The sequence below is a fragment of the Ictidomys tridecemlineatus genome, chromosome 9 (assembly GCF_052094955.1).
Source record: "Ictidomys tridecemlineatus isolate mIctTri1 chromosome 9, mIctTri1.hap1, whole genome shotgun sequence".
NCBI lineage: Eukaryota > Metazoa > Chordata > Mammalia > Rodentia > Sciuridae > Ictidomys > Ictidomys tridecemlineatus.
Window position 1 is genome coordinate 32272973 of NC_135485.1, and position 21231 is coordinate 32294203.

The 21231-nt window shown below is 36.1% G+C and overlaps 1 protein-coding gene across 4 annotated transcripts in view; it reads right to left on the minus strand.

Moving 5' to 3' along the window:
* The window catches only part of Atp8a1 (ATPase phospholipid transporting 8A1), a 213943-nt gene that overhangs the window by 31363 nt on the left and 161349 nt on the right, over window positions 1-21231 (minus strand). For all 4 annotated transcript variants that reach the window (XM_040292494.2, XM_005319953.4, XM_005319955.4 and 1 more), the window contains 7 exons: window positions 16274-16457; window positions 16069-16179; window positions 9577-9651; window positions 9348-9470; window positions 5502-5580; window positions 3370-3431; window positions 811-867 (listed from right to left, as the gene is read on the minus strand). In XM_040292494.2, the coding sequence (XP_040148428.2) occupies window positions 811-867; window positions 3370-3431; window positions 5502-5580; window positions 9348-9470; window positions 9577-9651; window positions 16069-16179; window positions 16274-16457 (691 nt within the window). The remainder of the gene's footprint in view (window positions 1-810; window positions 868-3369; window positions 3432-5501; window positions 5581-9347; window positions 9471-9576; window positions 9652-16068; window positions 16180-16273; window positions 16458-21231) is intronic.

Below are 21231 nucleotides of genomic sequence, written 5' to 3' on the forward strand. Positions count from 1 at the left end.
ACAAATTCCCTTATTAATTTTTTACTACAGTCACAAAAATATTATCTATAGGAATTGCTACATAATTGCCTGTGTGAATGTGTTTTACTGCATCTTTCATTAAGTGCTAATCTCTTCTACAACAGTAACAACGTTTGTGGGACTGGAATTTCAACTACCCATTCCTTCTCTGATCTCCTGTAGTGACTATTTACTTCTTTACCTGATACCATCTTTAAGCCTCCTTTATTTTTGCTCCCCACAAAAGAATTCAGATCCTTTTTAAGAATATTATGTGGATACCCAAACTGCCAAATCCCGATTTCTTGTGCCAATCTTTCCCGATTATCAAACTTTAATTTTTTTTTCCTCTACGTCTTTCTACCTAAATAGGGAGATACTGCAAAGCTAACATAATGAAAATAGAACTTGATTTATCCAAACTGGGAATTTATAAATATCTGAGGATAGATAGTTCATTAATATTACTGGTCTTCAGAATTATTTTCCAATGCGTCTGTGTCTGTGACACTCTAAGAAAAGTTTCATGGACACATAAGTTGGGAAGTTGGGAAGTTTGCCTACTTCCTAGGATAGTCACAATACATAATACTGAAAAATTTTGTGATAATAAACTTGTTTGCTTAACTCAGTGTTTCCAAACTAGAATTCTTAATTCTCTTCCCCCCACTCTCAACTCCCCACAATTAACAATCTCTATAGATGAGAATAAAGGGACATATCAATTTAGAATTAAAAATACAAAAAAAAATTGGAAAGAATGAACAAGCAAATGTGACAATTCTTAGGTGTAATCAGAGAAACTCTTACCCATGTCCAATACGATGTTTCCAGTCCAGCTTTCAAACACACAGTTATCACTACAAACTGAAACAGAAAGGGAAAATGTCATTTTATTTCATAAATATGAATTTATCAAGTGACCGAGATTTTTTTTTTTTTTTTTTTGTACCAGCGATTGAACCTAGGGGTGTTTAACCACTGAGCCACATCCCAGCCTTTTTTGAGGCTGGCTTTGAACTCTGGATCCTCTTGTCTTAGCCTCCTGAGCTGCTGGGACTACAGGTGTGCACCACCGTGACTGGCCTGAGAGTGAGATTTATAAAGAACAGATAGCATTGAATTAAACAGTGGGACTGTAAATTATTTGTTGCTTGCTTTGTCTGCACAAGCAAAAAAATGAGATGAGCCAGCCGGCTGGCTCACATTAGGACGAGGTCAGTCAGAGCTGCCTGTTTGCAGCACAGGACTCCTATCGCCTGTCCCTGCCTCTCCTCAAGTCCACAGTCTAAGAGTCCATCCATGAGGCTCCCGAGCACATGTCTGTCTGCTTTTTGTACAATTCATGAATAGTGACAGCACAGTGTTCACTTGGGTTTTCAATCTGCCTTTAACTGAATTTTAAATCATGTTTTATACTAAAAGCCCACCTTTCTGAATTTCAAAGATAAATTATAAAAATGAAATAATGGTATTTAGAAATCCAAACACTCATTCTGCAACTTTATTCCCTTAAAATGTAACGTTTATGTAGCTGGTTGTGAGAGTCTGTTACCCTTCCATGACACACACCTTGATGGTGACTATGACGATAATCTGGAGCGGAGGGAACCGGGACTACCCTCAGTGCTGTTTCCCATGGTTACATTTGTTTGCTCTGGAGTCAGATTATCTGTGCCAAAGATTCTGCCCCTGCTTTGGTTAATGAATAAGGCAAGTTACTTTATCTGTGTGTGTCTTAGCTCTATCCGTAAACTGGCTCTGATAAAGCTTACCTACCTCGAAGGGAGGGGTTGTGTTTTATGCTTGAGGTCAAAACACTAATATAAAACACTGGGAACCATGCTTGGCACTGGAAGACTATTTATTATGGTCTATGTAAAACTAATAATAAAATTTTAAATGCTGTTAGTAGTCAAGGGAACTCTGGGCACTCTGAGTAGTTGCTGGTGATGGAAGTAAGATGTTTGCCTGGCACTGGTGACTAATAAATGCCCCAAGTTCCCAGCCCTACTTTAAGGCACTTTCAGGGTTTGAGCCCAGCATTTGCTTAGACGCTTCCCAATGGGGTCTTAAAGTTAGGTTAAAGAAAGACAGTGGGCTTTCTCAGCAGGAGATCTAGTGGCAAGTTTGGATTAATATCTGTAGAAATAAAACTCTTATTAAAATGTAAATGTTAATTAAGCTACATAAAAAGTTCTAAAATAAAATCTAGTTTGACACGTAAGATCATAAAAAAATCCTCTCCTGAGACTTGAGCACTTTAAAGGTTCCTAAGCAACATCCACGACACATACACTGACTTATTTCTACCTATGCCATTAAGTATTTACCTATTTCTGTTTTGCATTCGTGTTGTAATAGAAGGAAGCCCCAGTCCCTCCAACCTGCTTTTGCTTTTCTTTTACTACTTCAGTGGGTTGGTGTCAATGGAAAGGACATCCCCCAGATTTGCTTTAGCCTCAATAACTCTGTTATCGAATGATCTTAACTTCCCATTATCCAGCTATTGAAACACTTGAGATGGATCCTTTTTGTGTTTGGGTGCTGGGGACTGCGTGGGAAATCTCATACATGGTAGGTGCTTGCTTTACCACTGAGCTACACGGCCAGCCCACAACCCCTGACATTTAAACACCCTATTACAGCTTTTCTATCAACAGTGGCCACTGAAAAACACACTGTCCAGAGGACAAGGAATGCGACACAGAGGGTGTGGCCAGAGCTATCCTAGCAGAATTCAGACTTGAAGGTTGAAGTGACCCTTTATCAGATGCCCACATCATCAGACACAGACCTCAGGCAGCAGCACCCACTAGGGCTCCTGGCTTTAAAGGGAGATGGTTTAAAAACACTTTTCAGCTTGTTAGTGGCAGGAAAGCTCAGACTCATCTGTGTACGTACCCTCTGTGCAAGAGCTAGTGTTGCACACAGTCACCGGAGCCTGGAGATCCCTCACATTTTAGTTATTAAGAGCCTCAAAATAATAACTGGCTACATACCCAAGAGTGCTTTGATAAAATTTGCCACAAATTCAGGAATGCAAGAAAATATTAACTATGGCCATAAAATAAATTTGAGGAGAAAGGAAAATGGAAAGAAAAGAAAAAAACAAAACGCAAATCAGGGCAGTAAGAATAAAAAGGAAATACAGAAAACAAAAGCATACGAAGTCCTTTAAAGTCAGTGAACCCAAGAGGCATTTTAAAAAGCTAATATAAAGAATCTCTAAAAAGTCAAAATACCTTATTTCATTTTTAAAGGGAACTAATATTTAAGCCCGGAAAATTTTAAATTTAAGAATAAAATGTGCACAGATGAAAGGCTTGGTTTTATATGCAAACAAGGCAAATGCCCTTCTGTACTCACAGTGTACACAAAATTCCCCAGAAGCAGGTAATCGGAAGTTTTCCCATTTCCAAATACATTACCTGCAAGAGAAGACAGACTTGTTAGAAAAAATGATTGAGGTTCTAGGAAAGAAAATTCAATTTAGAAATTTTGAACGAAACAGGGGAAAACAAGGGATGGACATTGGAGCCAGAAATGAGGTTAATGTAGAAAAACACTATTTCTAGTCTCACAAAGTTGCTATACAGATAAGCCTCCCCAAAACAAATTTCCAAAAGCCAACATGAAGCAGGAAACTTGACTGGTGAACTAACTCCTGTCTTTTACACCTACACTGATTTTGTATTTTGAAGATTAACTTTACCTGTAGAACTTATCTAAGGTTGGGGTGTTTTGAATTATACCCTGAACTTCAAGATCCCATGGCTCCAAAAAGTAGAAACAACACAAATGATCATCAACTGAATAATAGACAAACAAAATGTGTTGGATTGTATACAGTGGAATATTATTCAGCTATAAAAGGAATAAAGTTCTGATTCATGCTACAACATGGATAAATTAAGGTCAGTTATATAATTTCATTTATATAAAAAGCGCCAAGACAGAAAAATCAGTCGTTGCCAGAGGATTGGGGGAGGCTTAGGAGAAACAGGGAGTGATTGCTAATAGGCACAGCGTTTCTTTACTGAATGATGAAAAGGTTCTGGCGTTGATAATGGTGACATCTGCGAGGCCCCTGAATATACGAAAATCCACTGAATTATACACTTTAAAATGGTGAACTTTATGGATGTGAAACATATCTCAAAAACAAAATATTCCTATGGCCTAGAAAGTGAAAGTATTTACTGCTATCATTTACTGAGCAATTAATAAAGGAAATTAAAAACTATGCCAGGATGTGAAACCAATGTCTTCTCCGTAGCACTTGCTTATTCACACTGCATGCTCCGGGTAATTCATCCATAATTTACTGAGCACCTATGAGAAGCTGGGAATTGTTTTAAGCAAAGCAAACACAATAGAGCTGATTGATTCCATACCCTTCTGAATAGAGGAGAAAGACAAATACCCCCGAAAAACCAAAAAACAAATACATCACACCTTGATAGACAAGTACCATGAAGAAACACAGGGACAACAAAGGGCTGGGGCTACAGGAACAATGGGGCAGAGTGATCCCACTGTTTTGCCCTGGGAGACCCTAGAGGGCCTCTCAGAGCACACCTGGGGGCAGAGGGAACCACTAGACTATGGTGAGGAAGAAGCAATGGTATGGAGGTGGAGGACTGCATCTAACTATGGTGAGTCTGTGGTTCCCCAGGAGGGAGACACCTGTCTTGATTTGTGTTTATAGGGATCCTTCCTGCAGTAAAGAGCAAGCAGCAGGCTCTGGCTGATAACCAGAAGCTCAGACGGAAGGTGTGGCTTGCACTTAGGAAGGACTGGCATCTTCACATGGGGGTAACTTGCAGGATTTTACTGCAGTAGTCTTGGAGCACAGGCACGGAATGGCCGGTGGTCTTCCCTAGCATCTCAGGGCAAGGTCTGCTCCAGGACACAGAAGCTAGTGTGTCTCATGGACCTCTTGCCCAAAGTGGCTACTGAATCATTTTTATGTGATGGGAAGTATGCCATGATCCTATCTGTCAATACGGACAGAATAAAATCACTCCCTTGAAATGAGCAGAGCCGAAGTTTGCACTCCAAGATGAACATAAGAACGAATTAAAAACCTCACTCCAAATTGGCTGGAATCTAGTTGAAAATACTAGCCAGTCTGATTAGGCTGCGCATAAAGTGCTTGACCAAATCTCACAGGTATAATAAATAGACTACATAAAATATTAGCACTTATTGTCTTCAAACTATACATCAACAGAGGGGGAGAAAAAAGAGCCCTAAAATTTAACTCTCTGCAAGTTTGGAAAACATGAGAAGTAAAGAAGAAAGGCTTTGCATACATTAAATCACTTTGCTCCCAGAGGAATAATAAATATCTTTAAAGTGTGTACGACTTTGGGATGCGTACATTCTAGGTTAAGGAAAATACTGCTACAAATTTTTTTTTTAAAAAAACCATATATTTAGAGTGTGTTCCTTTTCTAAAAAAGTCATCTTTTAGCATTCATCTCTTTTCTACTTACCATACTGAAGGGCTTTTAATGGAAACCAAAACAGAATAACGGAGTGGAAGAGGCCATTTAAACAATGAACCCAGAAAACCTGAGGGAAAACAAAAATCCATGAGAACCATTTGCGATAAACTAGCTCTGTGAACTCTGACCTTTCTTTTTATCTATGAGCTAGATTCACAAAACGTGTTTCTGTCAGGCCACCACTGTGAATTAATAGAACTGACAGACACTTTCTGCCTCTTAGACTTTCATGGGTCATTTATTTATTTTTATGTTTCTCAAAATGTTTTTTCAGCTTCCCTTGAATTTTTTCCATTACTTTTAAAAAAAAACAACCAAGTATCAAAAGTTTAAATTTCTGCCTAAAAAAGAAAATAAAATGTACAATAAATGCAGATCTTGAGATTCCTTAGGTGGGACTATTTTCATAATCCCAGAAGAACAGAGTTTTTTTTTTTTAAAAAAACTGTAATTGGGGGAAATCCCTTTCTGTTCCCCAGGTACACACAAGTGTCAACTTTTCAATGATAACAAGATAGGACGCTCACTCTCTCTTTTGATATAGAAACACACAGATATACATGTTATGTTAAAAACAGCAAGTACAACGATTAAAATAATACTTTTCGCAGCTTTTTAAAACACCTGTCAATACCAAATTTCATATCATTATAACACCATTTAATAATAATATGACTTTTCATGTCTGTCGTATTTTAAGAACAAGAGAGCGAGGACTACTTTTTATGTAGCACGAATGTGAAAGATTAAGTTATAGAAGAACTGTTTAGAATTCTTACGGGCCCTCTGAACAGTTGTAGTTTTGTCATTTAAAAGTGCCTCTTGCAAACAAAACTCATACTAAACAAAATTGGCACGTATTAATAGTTTAAAGCTGTTCAAACAACAGAAATTAAGTCGCCTGCCTCCCCAAATTTTCCACTGGGCTCTCAATCTCCTTTGTTAGTTCACGGGGCCACACTGGATTGTATGATCCAATTTACGCCCCAACACATTACACATTTGAACTTGTGTTACTCATTAACCTTTGTCGCTTCTCCTCACTGTGTCATTACCACAACTTTTTATTTGACAGAAAGCACAGGTGGGTGCAAGAAAAATTAGTTCTACTTTTCCATTTTCCTGACCGATACTTATTGTCACATGCTAATCCTTTAACCCCTGTCAGGACCTCAGAACCTCCGACCCTTTTTACCATAACAAACGTAAGCGCCATCATTCACCACAACAATGCTTCCACGCTGGGGACACACAGCAACTGCTGGGTGCACAACTATGCATTTGGTAGCCATTTGTCCCCAAGTTTTAAAGCACTTATATGAGATTTAATAAAAAAAAAATTCCCAGCAATCTTTAGAAAACCCCACATATCCTATCAAAAAATAGTTGGCGACATGTGTATACAAACAGCCAATATTCAAACAAATATGGAAACTGTATAACTTATTTGAGCCAATCTGATGATTTTTCGGAAGGCCAGTTGTTTTCAACCACAAAAGACACAAGGAATAATAAATGCCCTGCACTAAAACGGCCTACTACCTGCTGGACCCTTTCCCTGGCCACAGAATTGTGTCCGAGTTGTCATGCAGAAGGAGTGGGAAAGGATGCAGGACTGTGGGAATGACTTTGGATAGTCCTGGGAGGATGGAGTTATGTTTCTTTTTTCTTTTATTTGTTCTAATTAGTTATGCATGACAACAGAATGCATTTGGATTCATTGTACACATTTCTCTGGTTGTACATAGGGTAGTCACACCATTTGTGCAATCATGTATGTACTTAGGGTAATGATGTCCGTCTCATTCCACCATCTTTCCAGCCCCCATGCCCCCTCCCCTCCCTTTTCTTCCCTCCACCCAAAGTTCCTCATTCTTCTCTTGTCCCCACTCACCCCCCACTTCCCCCTCAGACCTTCCCCCCCATTATGGATCAACATCCACATATCAGAGAAAATATTTGGCCTTTGGTTTTTTTTGAGAAATCCAAATCAAAACTACTCTAAGATTTCATCTCACTCCAGTTAGAACGGCAATTATCGAGTTAACGTTTTTAAGCAAGAGTGAGGTGGCCAAGTTCTGGCTGGAAAGTCACCTCCTGAGAAGGCACTCAGGAGGCCGAGCTGCTGAGGCTGATACCACCACCTGGGTTGGTGGGAATTACTCTTAATATAGTAGTAGTAAGGCCTGGGGCTTTCCTAGCTCTGGGATCACTTTTTAAGGGAAACAAGAGCTCACGTCCATTGTGTGTGCCCAGACTTTCGGTCATTTCAGAATACCCATCACAGGTAATGAAAAACATTATAGCAATGCGGTAGAATTTAATGCAAACTGGGCATCATAAATACATTTGAAAAATTAAAAAATAAAACATTTAAAATATGAGCTTGGATACTGAGTGTCATCAATAGTAATAGTTTTAAAAAGGATGACTAGAAATACTTTTAAAAAATAGTGGTATAGTTAAAGAACTGTTAGTGTATTTGTTATTTTAATTAACTAAGACACAAAACCATTAAGCTATATTCACATATGCGGCTGGACATTCATGCACAGTGTATTAGTGAAGACGAGTCTCGGAAGAATAACCTCTTGGCTATAAACTTAACACTATCATTTATGGTGTGAGGTTAGAGGCACCAAAACACCTGTTTCACTTTATTTTCAGCAAAATAAATGGCACTGGAGAGCTTTATGAATTTAATAAAAATATCTCACATTAACTGTCCTAAATTCAGTACACTGAACTAAAGTTACATACAATTATCAATCACATGCTAATAAACATGCACTATATTAAATGAAAATGATTCTGTGAGGGTATATTATACCAGGAGCTTTTATAACACTAATGAAATATAGGAATGATACTGATTCAAAATGGTATTTACTTTGATTGTTATGATTTAAAATTTCTTCCTCACTTGTACTACCAAGGAACTTGAATAATTAACAAATCCCTATAGAGATTCTTTAGAATACTTACATTCAGGAAATAAACTCTGCAGAAAATAAGATACCTTTTGTTGCCAGGATGAACAACAAGTATTACAAATCAGAAGAGATGACAACAGCCTCTGTTATGTGGCATATAAACTCAGACTGTTATTTTTAGATAAAATGTTGGCTATTTTATCTAGTACTATTATTATTATTATTATCATCATCATTATTATTTTATTTTATTTTTTTGTGGTGCTGGGGATTGAACCTGGGCCTTGTGCATGTGAGGCAAGCACTCTACCAACTGAGCTATATCCCCAGCTTACCTTGTATTTTTAATTTTAAAGTTTGGAAATACCGAGCACTATGATTAAACAATGTTATTTCCTAGAGTCTGTAATATTAATGTCTGAGCCAATTAATCCAAAATTCTAATGAAGACAAAAGAGTTATTTCACAAAACAGAAGATGAGTTAGAAATGATATCATCCCTCTCACCCATTTCTCTGTAAAGCTAGCCCTTGGCAGTCCTGTATGGATGGACGCCATGAGGAGTGAGCATTTCCTCACAAGGCTGCAAAAAACAGAAGTCAGAGACCAAACGTTCAGTGACTTCTGTCTCCTAGATCAGCCCAACGCTGCCTCAAAAATCCCAGCAGATGGTGATTTCATTTTAATTTTATCACACAAAATGACTAACTCAAGCAAAATCAAACCAACCGATGAAAAGCTTTCCCTGCTGTAACAGAACTTTAAGAAGGATGATTCACCCTGGTGGGCACCCCCCACCTGTCTCAGGCTGGAGTCTCCTTGGCTTTGAAAACAAGCTGCCCTAAGTAGTCAGAGCAATCAAGCAGCCCCACTGAATCTGTGCCTGGACAAGGGCTCCTACCTTGGTATTGAAGTCCAGAGCATTCTGGGACGTTTTGTACAGTTCAGGATACTTCAACATATTCTCTTTTCTGCATGATCTCTCAAATATTCCAAGAGTTAAGGGAGGCATTGCTGTAAACAGCTGAAGTGACAAATTGGTCATTATACCACACAGCCAAATGCAGGGTGCATCTTTATTTCAGACAATTAAATAAAACAGGCATTATTACCAAATGTATAAAACTTACCACATTATAAAGACCTATACACCATCTTTCAAAGAGGATCTGTCCAGAAAAGCCATTAACAAAGGCAAACCAGATCTAGGAAGAAAACAACCCCAAAACCCCAAAATTAGAACAAAAAAAAAATCAATGTATTGCTTAGGATCTATTGTATATTCAATTTTGCAAAACTACAGCATTAACATATTTTTAGGATGCTCTTCAAGATGACCTCTTTACTTTTTTTGATTTAGAGGGATACCTTCATAAGGCATGTGCTATTCAAGTCAGAATTGGTTCTATTTGTCAAGTTATATCAATCAGGGCTATGAATAAACAATCACTGATAAAAAATTAAAAACCAGGTGCAGGGAACACACCTGTAATCCCAGTGACTTGGGAGGCTGAGGCAGGAAGATGGCAAGTTTGAGGTCAGTCTCAGCAACTTAGCAAGGCCCTTAGCAATTTATAGAGAGTCTGCCTCCAATTAAAAAAAAATTAAACAAAAAGAACTGGCAATATAGCTCGGTGGTAAAGCATCCCTGGCTTCAATACCCAGTACAAAACCAAACAAACAAAAAACAATTTGTTCTTAAAAGGGACTATATTTACACATATCATTAAATTTTTATGCTTTAATTACACTTAAAAAATACTATCAGTATTTTTTAGTTAGTTAAAGTGCAGTTTTTAATTATAACTAACATTCATTTTTTAGTTTAGTTAAAGTGCAGTTTTTAATTATAACTAACATTTATTTAGAAAATAATATCCTATAATAGAATCAATATTTCCTTTTGCATCAGTTTATTTAAACACATTCACAAATTTATTTAAAATTTTATGTACATAGAGTTATATCTTGCTCTTTCCTCTTCACATTACAAAATATGCATTTTCTTAAGTTGTTCTATATCCTTTAATATGCCATTAATGGATGTAGAACTTCTAAAGTGTGGATGTAACTATTTTGGATATTAGGTTGCTTAAAGATTTTGCTATTAGAAATGATTCCAAACTGAACCTTACTCATCTCTTTTTCCTTAGAATAAATTCTTAACATACAATTTATGGGTCAAAGTAGGTGAGTGTGTTAAATATTTTCACAGTTCTTGTTAATTACTGCCATCAGAATGTCAAATTTGAATATACCTATTAAAATACTTTCAACTTAAATTTCGTGCTTTGATAAAAATCAAATCTTTACATTAAAGCATAACATTCTTATGTATTTTACCATTCTCTTTAAAGCCTTAACTTTCTAAACACAATTTAAGAACAACAAGGAGAAGTTTTTCTCCAACATATTTAAAATGGAAAATGAGACTATATCACTGAGTAATACCGACATTACTATGAGTTTTTTTTTTTTTTTTTAAATAAAAAGAAGACCTAAATATAACTAAAAGTCAAGCTGACCTGGAAGAGTAAAAAGGCTGGACCAGAAATGAGATTACACAAAACACAAGCACAAAAACACAACACAACCACAAAACTCGTAGGGGAAGCGGTCTTGACATGCGGCTTGAGTGAATTTTGAATGGGAGTCACAGGAACTTCGCTACACTTCACGTTTCATTTAACCTCATTATGGAAGCGTGAATTGCTACAAATTCACCATTTATCAATATGTACCCAGGCTGGCCTCCCTGTGAAGAGCCTCTGGACCCACACTGATCTTCCTTTTCATAGTGGAAGGGACTGATCCAGCATGTGTAAAAATGAATGTCTGCTTCATGAGATGGAAAAGAAAACAAAGTGGCAATAACATGAAAAATAAATCCCAAATGGTGGTAGGTTGTAATACACTTAACAACAACAACAAAAGCATAGAAACTGGGGTCGAATCTGAAATCTTTCCTTTCTTTTGTGTTCAATATTTTTACAGAAAATTTTTGAACATTTGCCTTCAACAAGGAGCCAGATTATTTGTGCGTGCAAACTGAAGTTAAGTTTATTCTTCCCTTGGGAGTATATACGAATTGGTGAAACAGACTTTAGTGCCCCCCCACCCCCGTTGTGTTTTTTCATTTGGTCTTTTTGAGTTGTGGCATACATTAATACATGTTTGGGCTATTCCAGGTGATGGTTATGATTTTTCTGACAGCAACTGTGATCTGTTGTAGTAATATATTCTAAGAAGCTCTTTCTGATTTTTTGGGTACGGAAATATAAGAAATTTTTAAACACAAACTGATTACGGCCTCTCTTGTCTATGAAGACACAGTCTAATCTTTGTTGTTCTGAAGAAAGTCAGGATTCTATGCATACCAAATTTTCCTAAAAGACATGATTTGCCTCAAAATGTTACAGTTCTAAACACATTTGCAGTCATGAATACTGTATGATATTGGCATTTTTTGCTAATAAATTTGTGTGTGAGTAGTAGGTAAATATTTGTAAATTTTAGTAGTTCCCTGTCTTCTGTGAATATAACATTTGGTGCTGATTCAAAAGCTACTGCTACCATGAGCTTAAAAACAAGGCCCTCTCTTAAATCAATGAATATATACACAATTTCAAGTTCAAATTTATTTGCAAATAAACCAACACGTCTGGTTCAAAGTGTATTTTAAAATACACAAATTAACTGCTTTATGACAGAAAAAATTTAAGTGGGATGTTAACACATTTTTACCAATTATTTTTCCTATTGAAAAGTAGGTGAACATTTTTTTAGAGATTTACTTTCAGCATTCTAAAAAGTTCATATTCTAATTTCATTTTTTTAAAAGGAGAAAGAAATGACTAGATAAGAATAAAACCTTTCAATATACTACCCTATATCTATCTTCACACAAATATTCTGGAAGTCAAGTTTACTTATTAAAGAAGAGGGCTGGGGTTGTGGCTCAGTGGTAGAGCACTTGCCTAGCACGTGTGAGGCACTGGGTTCGGTTTGCACTGGGTTCGGTTCTCAGCAATGAATATAAGTAAATAAAAAAATAAATAAAGGTCCACTGACAACTAAAAAAAAAAAAAATTTAAAAAAAGAAGAAAGATATGGTCTTTAACAGTGAAGTCGTTTACCAGAAACCTGATTTCAGGTTAGTCTGAGATTGCAGTTCAATGATATATTAGAAACACATCCCATGCTAAATAAGATAACATCTAAATTCCATAAACATGTAAAAGTCCTTCCTTTGACTCAACCAAAGTCAATGATGGAGAAAGAAAAACCCCAGGCCCTCTGGGGGAGGTGTCTACATTATTTCAGTTCACAGGGAATCCATCTCTCAGTTCAACTGGCTGGGAAAGTATCACCTTATTGAATTTAAGCTCAGCTTCTGGAAACTAAAAACACGACACTGTTTGGGGGTCTTGACAGAAAAACTTGGATACAGCCAATCATTTGGAAAAAGAAAAAGTCTTATTAGGAAGGAGTCAGACATTTCAGAGAAATAAAAAAAATCTCTTTAGAAAGAGCCAATCGTGTAAACCAACACCTAGAGCTGCTGCCAGGCAGCTACCAGGAGTTAAGAACTTTAAACTACCACCTGCTAAATGAGTATTTATTTGTATAGCTATAATTTACAGCAACACGGGAGCTCGGCAGTGATATTCCTGGCAATTCCATGATGGGAAAGCAAATTTTTTTGCAGATAATCTATAAAACCCACAGTGTTTGAGACTATGCCTTTATTAGTAAAGAAACTTCAGACCTGCCTCTCCTGGTATTATTTCCTAAATTCCACCTCGAAGCAGAGGCGTGGCAGCTAAAGCTTGACAGACATTTTCCTCCTGGAGCATTTCTGCATATTAAACAGCAGCTTACAAATAGTCAATGAGTTCTCTGCTCCCACGCCTGATCAGCACAAAAAACTGAAAGGAAAGATTCGAGACTGGTAGCTGTCCTCACTAGAGACATTCACCGATGTGTTTTCTGTCTATTCATTCGCAGTATTGACATGAGCCATTAACATCTGCAGAACTTGTTTTAACTGGCAAAAGTTGGGTATCTGGGAATTGATTTAAAAAGGTCAATTCATTTCCAAGACAGTTGAATTATATTCAAAATACATTTCCATAAAGTGCTAAAAGAAAAATAAAAATGAGATTTCCAGTAAAGTTTAGAACTCGCTTCCTTTTTCATGTGTAAAGAATGTGATCAGTGTTAAATATCTCATGAAGAGGCTTTACATGAAAAGCCAAGTGAAATTTAGGGGTAATCAACCACAAATCACACAACCCTGGGTTTGAAAAATAGCATGCAGATTCAGCTTTCATTTCAGTTTATTTTATTTTTCCCATTAGTACATAAATTTTGCCCATTTCATTATTGCCAATTAATCTAGATTTAAAATCTAGATTTAAAATCTAGACTTATTTCATTTTGTAAAATTAAATTTTTATAAGCAGATTTATTACTGGCACTGGTTTTAAAAATTCTGATTTAAAAGTCTTCAAAAATATATATAAATATACTATAATATTCTTTTAAAAGTTTTTAGTTAGAATAGTTAGATATATAGAAGGAGAGATGAACCAAAAATATATACATTTTGTAGAAAAGAACCACAAACATATATTAAAAAGTAATATTTTTGATTTTATAAACCACTTTGGAAGCACATTTTGTCTTAAAGCAGATTGTTCCAAACCCAAACCTAGCAGTAATAAATAATAAGTAAGTTCATGAAGTATCTTATTTTTGTTTCTAAATATTTGATTATTTTATCTAATAGGCTGTAACCTAATTATAGATCTTTAGTGACTAATAAATGAAGCAAGCGGCTTGTATATTCAAAACAAGTTTCAATTTTACTAACCTGGCTCATAATAGAACTATGCTCAGTCAACACTTTACTAAGGATAAAAGCATTCTGACAGAGGTAAAGAACAGCTGAGTCAAACATATATCAGTCCCCAAATAACAGGGCAGATGTGGGATCTACTGATTTTTTTTTATAGTGCTACTTCTCTGGTGTAAAATATGAGATCTTATTTCCACATAGCAAATGGTTAGGTTGTGCCCCTTCTGATAGATGTGTAGAAATAGCCAACAGAACAGAGAGCAAGGTGGCACCAACCTCTGTAAGGAAGTCCTCAGAAGAGCTATGGGGGTATGTTTTATAGCAGCAAAGGCACGTTTTCTTACCAGGCTACTAGGACCTCCTTGCCATGCTCCACAGAGTTGCAACAGGAACATGAAACTGATAACACCTAGAGTTTCATTATTACAAATATAGCTTCTGATGATTCAAAGGCCAAATGTTAAAAAAAGGTAAATAAATTATTTGTCACATCCTGAGTAACCATTAGGTTCATTTATTTGTCCTCTAGTGCTATGCTCTACAATATGGAAGTCACTGGCCACAGAGGACTCTCAAGCACTTCAAATGGGACTAGTCTAAATCCAGATGTACTGTAGGTCTAAAATACATACCAAATTCTAAACATTTAATATGGAGAAAATAATATAGAATATAAAATATTTATTAATAATTTTTATAGTAATTAATGTTGAAAATGATACTTTGAAATACATTGAGTTAAATAGAATATGATACTGAAACAAATTTGAACTTTAATTTTAGTATTTTGCTAATGTAGCTCCTGGAAAATTTGAAATTAGACATGTGGCTTCCATTGTATTCAATTGGCAAGGTTCTGGAGGACAGAAATCATGCTACATTTATATTGTAGCTGTTGGACTAAGCCTGGAGCCTGGCTCTTAGCAGGTGCTGCAAAGATGTTCATAGGAAAAAAAGTGTTTTTTTTTCTTTTCTTCTTCTTCTTTTTTTGGTTTTAGAAGTGACATTCCTGATCCAGGTTTTCATTTTTAAAATAAGGCTACATTTGATATACAAAAAAGATCGCAGAAATCCCTTGCTATCCACACACGGGTATAATTTCTAGGTAAAGCCCTTATTATCTGAATTCTTGTTACTTACCAAACTCAGAAACCAAGACAAGTCTAGATAGCAAGGGATATCTGTATGTAACACAGATCTAAGTTTTAAACAAACAAACAAAAAACAAAACAAAACAAAAAAAACCCACTACAAACCAATACCAGCAAAGCTATTGTATACTCTTTCTGATTCCACTGCTCTGTCTCCCCCAGAATTAGAACTTATTCTCAGTTTTGTGTTTATCATCCCTTTACTTTTCTTTAAAAAAATTTTATTCCTGTGGTGCTGGGGAACATTACTTGTCTTTATTTAGACACAATTTTCCATATGTGCATTACCTTTCAACAGTGTGTTGTTCTTTTTAGCACGTTTTTGAGCTTTATAAAAAATATAGTTTGTAGCTTTTTAAACTGAAAACACTACCTCATCAGCAATTCTAATTCAATACTGCTAGGAAAGCAATATAACATTTTTAGCTTGAATTTAAACATTAATTGTTTGCCATGGCTGACAACCTTTTTGTTTGAATACATTTAGACATAATAAAAAGTAAGTAAGAAAATGAAGTATTAATGAAAACAATGAGAAAATGTCTTCATAAAGAAAACATCTTTAAATATGTATGCAAGTGACAAGGACTTTAAATGTAGCCTGCTATTACCTCGATAATATAGAGGACTATGTTCTTGTAGAAGCAGTACAGGATGCACTTGGACACTCTGTTATAGTTCCAGGCACCATGAACCATCAGTAAGTTCTTCAAATACTTGAACTAGAATTAGAGTAGGGAAAAAATTATTATTTCCTCTTCATAGTGTTAGTTGGCAAAAAGGAGTGGGTCCTGTTTTGCAGCAGTGATGCTTTACCTGGGCTATGGAGTAGTCTGAGGAATTCGCCGCCTGCAAGCCTTCGTTGCCGCTTATCCCGACACCGACGTGGGCTGTCTGTATCATGCTCACGTCATTTGCTCCATCACCAATTGCCAGTGTAATGACTTTGACTTGTTTCTTAACCATCTCAACGACTTCAGATTTTTGAAGAGGAGAAACCCTTAAATTAGAACAAATTATCAGTTATGTCTGTTTTCTTAAAAAAAAAAAAAAGGAATTTTGAAATGCCGTTGTTTTGAAGGATAAAAAAAAGCAAAAGCTCCAAATGGGTCGTTCTCTGAAGAGCCATCATGGGAAAGTCTCATTTTGAAATGTTTAGTTCTCAGTTAACCTGGTTGCTACTTTAAGTAGGGGAGAAATGAAGTCATGGAAGCAAATCTTTAAGTGACAGCTAGAAGATATTATTCTTTGGTAAGCACTGGCTGTCCAGGATGTTCTTATTAATTTGTTAAAGAAAAAAAAAACATTTGAGTCCAGAAATTCCATTACTTCCCAACAAATAACAACCAAATTTCTAATTTTTCACTTCTGAATTAAAGAGAAGGTCATCAAGGTTGTGAGTAGATTTCCAGACAATAATTAAATCCTATACAGTACCTGAAAAGTAAAAGTTCTGAGCTTCTGAAAGCTGGTCTTACATAATGTATTACATGCTTAATACAACTTGAAACTCTACTTAAATTAACATTCAGAGTGGCTAATCCTTACACCTGTTCTCAAATACCACTGTGAATCCCCATCATAGTAAAAACACCAAGTGCTTAATATAGTTTGTGTGCTTCACTTTCTTCCAAAGCCACTGATGCACAAGTAAAAATCAATCAACCTTTTATAAAAACACAGTCAGGGATAAAAGACATCAGCCTACTATATGCTGAACTATACTAAAATTATATTTGGTATTAAATTTGGAGTAATTTTTCACAGACTCTTAAAAGCCATTTAAGAAATAAATGCCAAGACAATGACAGAAGGGTTCCAAGACAGAGTACATCAGTGCAATTAACTTAATAAATTGTCCAGACTGTACTGGGAATTACACAGAAAGACAGGAAGACTAAACAATGAACTGGTCCAGCCAACTATTAAGATAATAATTAAATAGTAAGAAACAACCAGCACACGCCATGCTGATGGACAAGAAGAATATCTCATAGTTAAATTCTTCATCAAGGTTAAGTGGCACAGGTGTCCAATAGATATCTGCTGAAACATCTGGCAAATCATTTATTAAAAATGAAGATCATTACTCTAAAAGAATCGACACATCTCTGCACATTTTCCTGATTATTTCCATAGGAAAAAATTCCTAGCAATGGATACCGTGCTCGAATATGTGCCTTCAAGAGGCCCCACTGCCTGCAAGAGCACAATGAACTAGAGCAGCTCTGGCTTTGATTTCAAGCCGGAGAATCACAGCGTGAGCCTGTGAGATGCCTGCAGAGTGAACCAGTCTCTCTCTTCCTCTTTGTATTTTTAGTGCCTGATCCAGAAAAGGTACTCAGTAAATGGCTGCTACGTGAATGAATTATTTTTAATTTTTTCTTTGGATTTCCTTTCAGAGTCTGGCAATATTACAAAATGACACAGCTGTGAACTCAGTGAGGGAATGAATACGTATCAGGCCACTAATGGGCTATTTCAGTGTTACCCTCCGTGTTCCTTTGAAGCAATTTTCATTTCATTTTCAACTTTATTTAATTTTTCTTAACAGGCTAATATAAATTGGTAAGGCCACTGGGTCAAGGCCAATGTTTTAAACATGGACTGCAGCTGACATTTAGTAAATGTCAAAAAAAGAATGCCCACCAAACAACGCTCTAGAAAGCAAATGGGAAATAGGCATGAACAGAGAGAAGCATTTGAAGACATTTATCAAATTCCTTTTAGCAGGCTCACAATATTAATACATTATAAAGTCACACTATGGGTTCCATGGAGTTAGGACACAGTGATACTTTTTTTTTTTCATGAACTGACCCTGCATAGTGAGCTAAATTACAAACCACTCTGTTTTCATTGCTTGATACTGCAATTTTTAATACTCCCCAATTAAAATTGGTGAGAATTTCCCCAACTCCATGGGAATGGCTAACTTCAATGTTAAAAGTGGAGTAGAAATACTCTTAGCAAGAAAAATGCCTTTTTAAAAAAAGATGGTGAGGTAGTGAGAGACACTCCCCAAGGTACAGTATAATAGCTGTTAGTAAGGGCATCTGCTTCCTTTACCAAGCTGAATATGGACAAACCACCTTGGAAGATAATTCAAGAAACAGGAAGTCCTCATTTCTAATGAATATGAAGTAGCAGCTGTTGCTAAACAAAGACGTTGATTTAACTGGTGATTCATAAAAAAAACCCACATTCTCAAAACATAAATGTACAAACTTGTGACGTACAACAAAGAACCTTAGTTTGCATGAAGTCTGCTGGTTGAAATTCTATTTTTTGTTGCAGAAACATCACTCACAAGATACCATCATGGGTGGTTTCACTAAAGTGGAGACTAGAATGTAATGATTCTTTCCACCCCTTCCTTACACCCCTTCCCTAAAATTCAATAGCTAATTTTTCTAGCAACTCAAAATCTTTCTAGACCATTACACCTGGTTTTCCTAGCAAGATTACAACTAGATCTAACTGGATTACTTAAATGGCTCATGAAATATTTAATTAATGGTGATTAAGAAGTACAATAAGAATAAATGTGTTAGGGAATGATCATGACCTGGAAAGCACAAGTGAACCCATGGGAGGTACAAGTGCACACCACAGTGTCCAGGCCCTGGGAAGAGAGTGCTAAGGACATCTGACAGCAGGTCTCAGGAAGGGGATGTGCTTTAGGGGGATCCAGGTTAGTCAAACTGAAGTTAGTTAGAAAACAGATCTACAGCTTGTGCATTCTTAATCTGAAACTTAAGGATTCATGAAACTTTTTGATTGCTGATATCATGCCACAGGCGGAAAATTCCACATTTGACCTCATGTGGACAGGTCATAGTCAAAGTGCAGAAGCATTAAAAACATCATATAAAATTACTTTCTGGCTTTGTGTATAAGGTATATATGAAAACTAAATGAATTTCACATTTAGACTTAGATCCTATTCCTACAATAATCTCATTATCTACGTGAAATATTCTAAAATCTGAAACAAACGAATGAAAAAAAATCTCAAACCTAAATACTTCTGGTTCCAAGATTTTGGAAAAGGGATCCATAACTTTTATACCTTTATTTTGTTTATTTATTTTTATGTAGTGCTGAGGATTGAACCCAGGGACCCACACGTGCTAGGCAAGCACTCTACCGCTGAGTCACAACCGCAGCCCAGGGATACATAACTGAATATTTTCAAAGCATCCATGTATAAAATGGTTCCTTGATAGATGGAGGATATAACAAAGAAAATAAAATTATAAGTCATTAAAGATGAGAGTAGCATAAAGCTTTCTGATAGGACCTCTTGTAATTAATAATTCTAAAAGACACAGAGATCAGCGTGGGAGACCTTGAAAAGGTGGAATTGGCTTTGGCCTTGACAAAGAGAGGAGAGCTCACTTGAGGAAAAGGAAATAGAACATATTAAACTTCTTTACACATTCGAAATCCTCCAGAATATACTTCTTTCTATACTGTGTTTCTATCTCTTAAAAGTTTGCTACTGCACTCATCAGTTTATTTACTTCCTTAAGTTTTGTATACTTGCTTCTATGTTTGTACTCTCTCCATAACAGTCTAGAACAACCATCTCTACAAGAAGGCAATTACTCCCAATGCTTATCAAAAGCCACATGCCCAATTGTGAGAATATCTAAAACTTAAACTTTCCAAGTACCAAACAGCAACCAAATGTATAATTTAGAAACATCATGACGGTGCCTTTTCTTTTTACAAACATGTATAGATGCGCACACATATGCATGTGTGTACATACAAGCTTGTGTGTCTGCATTGAGATGGAAATTATTCCTGTTCTCCTCCAGACTCTGTGGAAAAAAAAAAAAACAAACAACTACATATCCAGAGTATAGTGTAAAGTCTGTTTTGCTTCCCTGTGGCTCCACAAACAGAGGGTGGTCCTCTGATACAACCTAGAAGTTCACTGAGTGTAATATGCTTTTCAGATATTATTCTGGCTGCAGTTTCTGCACATGTTATTCATTATTTTTCTTATTTGCTATGTAGTAACTCTCACTGCCCTGTGAACATTTGATCAGAGCACTGGAAATTTTTACCATTTAAGTAAGAAGTATATAGGTGGTCCCCTCTTACATGAGCCTTGTTTTGCACTCTTTTAATGGGATTAGCTAAATGAATCACCTTTCTGAATGGAATATGGATAAAGATTATATAGACATGTATATATACAGACATATAATCAGGAATAATTTGAGAGTTTTTTTATAGATAGTCAAAAGACTTATGTGGCAAATTTAATAGTAATAATACATTATTGGTATAATTTTAAATGTATGTATGAAAATTTTTTAGGTTGTTATCCAAAACACAATCTAGTAGGATAAAAGGATAAACTATTGTACTTTGGCTACCTATAAAAGGTTAAGAGAGAAATAGTATAGTTTTTTTTTTTTTTTTGGTACCAGGTTTTGAACTCGAGGTTCTTAACCACTGAGTCATTTCCCTAGCCCTTTTTATTTTTTATTTTGAGACAGGGTCTTGCTGAGTTGCTTAGTGCCTCACTAAGTTGCTAAGGCTGACTTTGAAATTGTGATCCTCTTGTCTCAGCCTCCTGAGCTTTTGGATTACAGGTATGTGCCACTGTACCCAGCAGAATATAGTATTTTCTAACTATTCTGAAGTGTTTTATATAGTGACCAAGTCTTGGTACTTCCTAAGCTTCAGGTAAACTCCTGGTGACTAGATCTGCTGTACTTTTTTTTGCAAGAAACCCCTTAAGGTTTCTCTTGTGG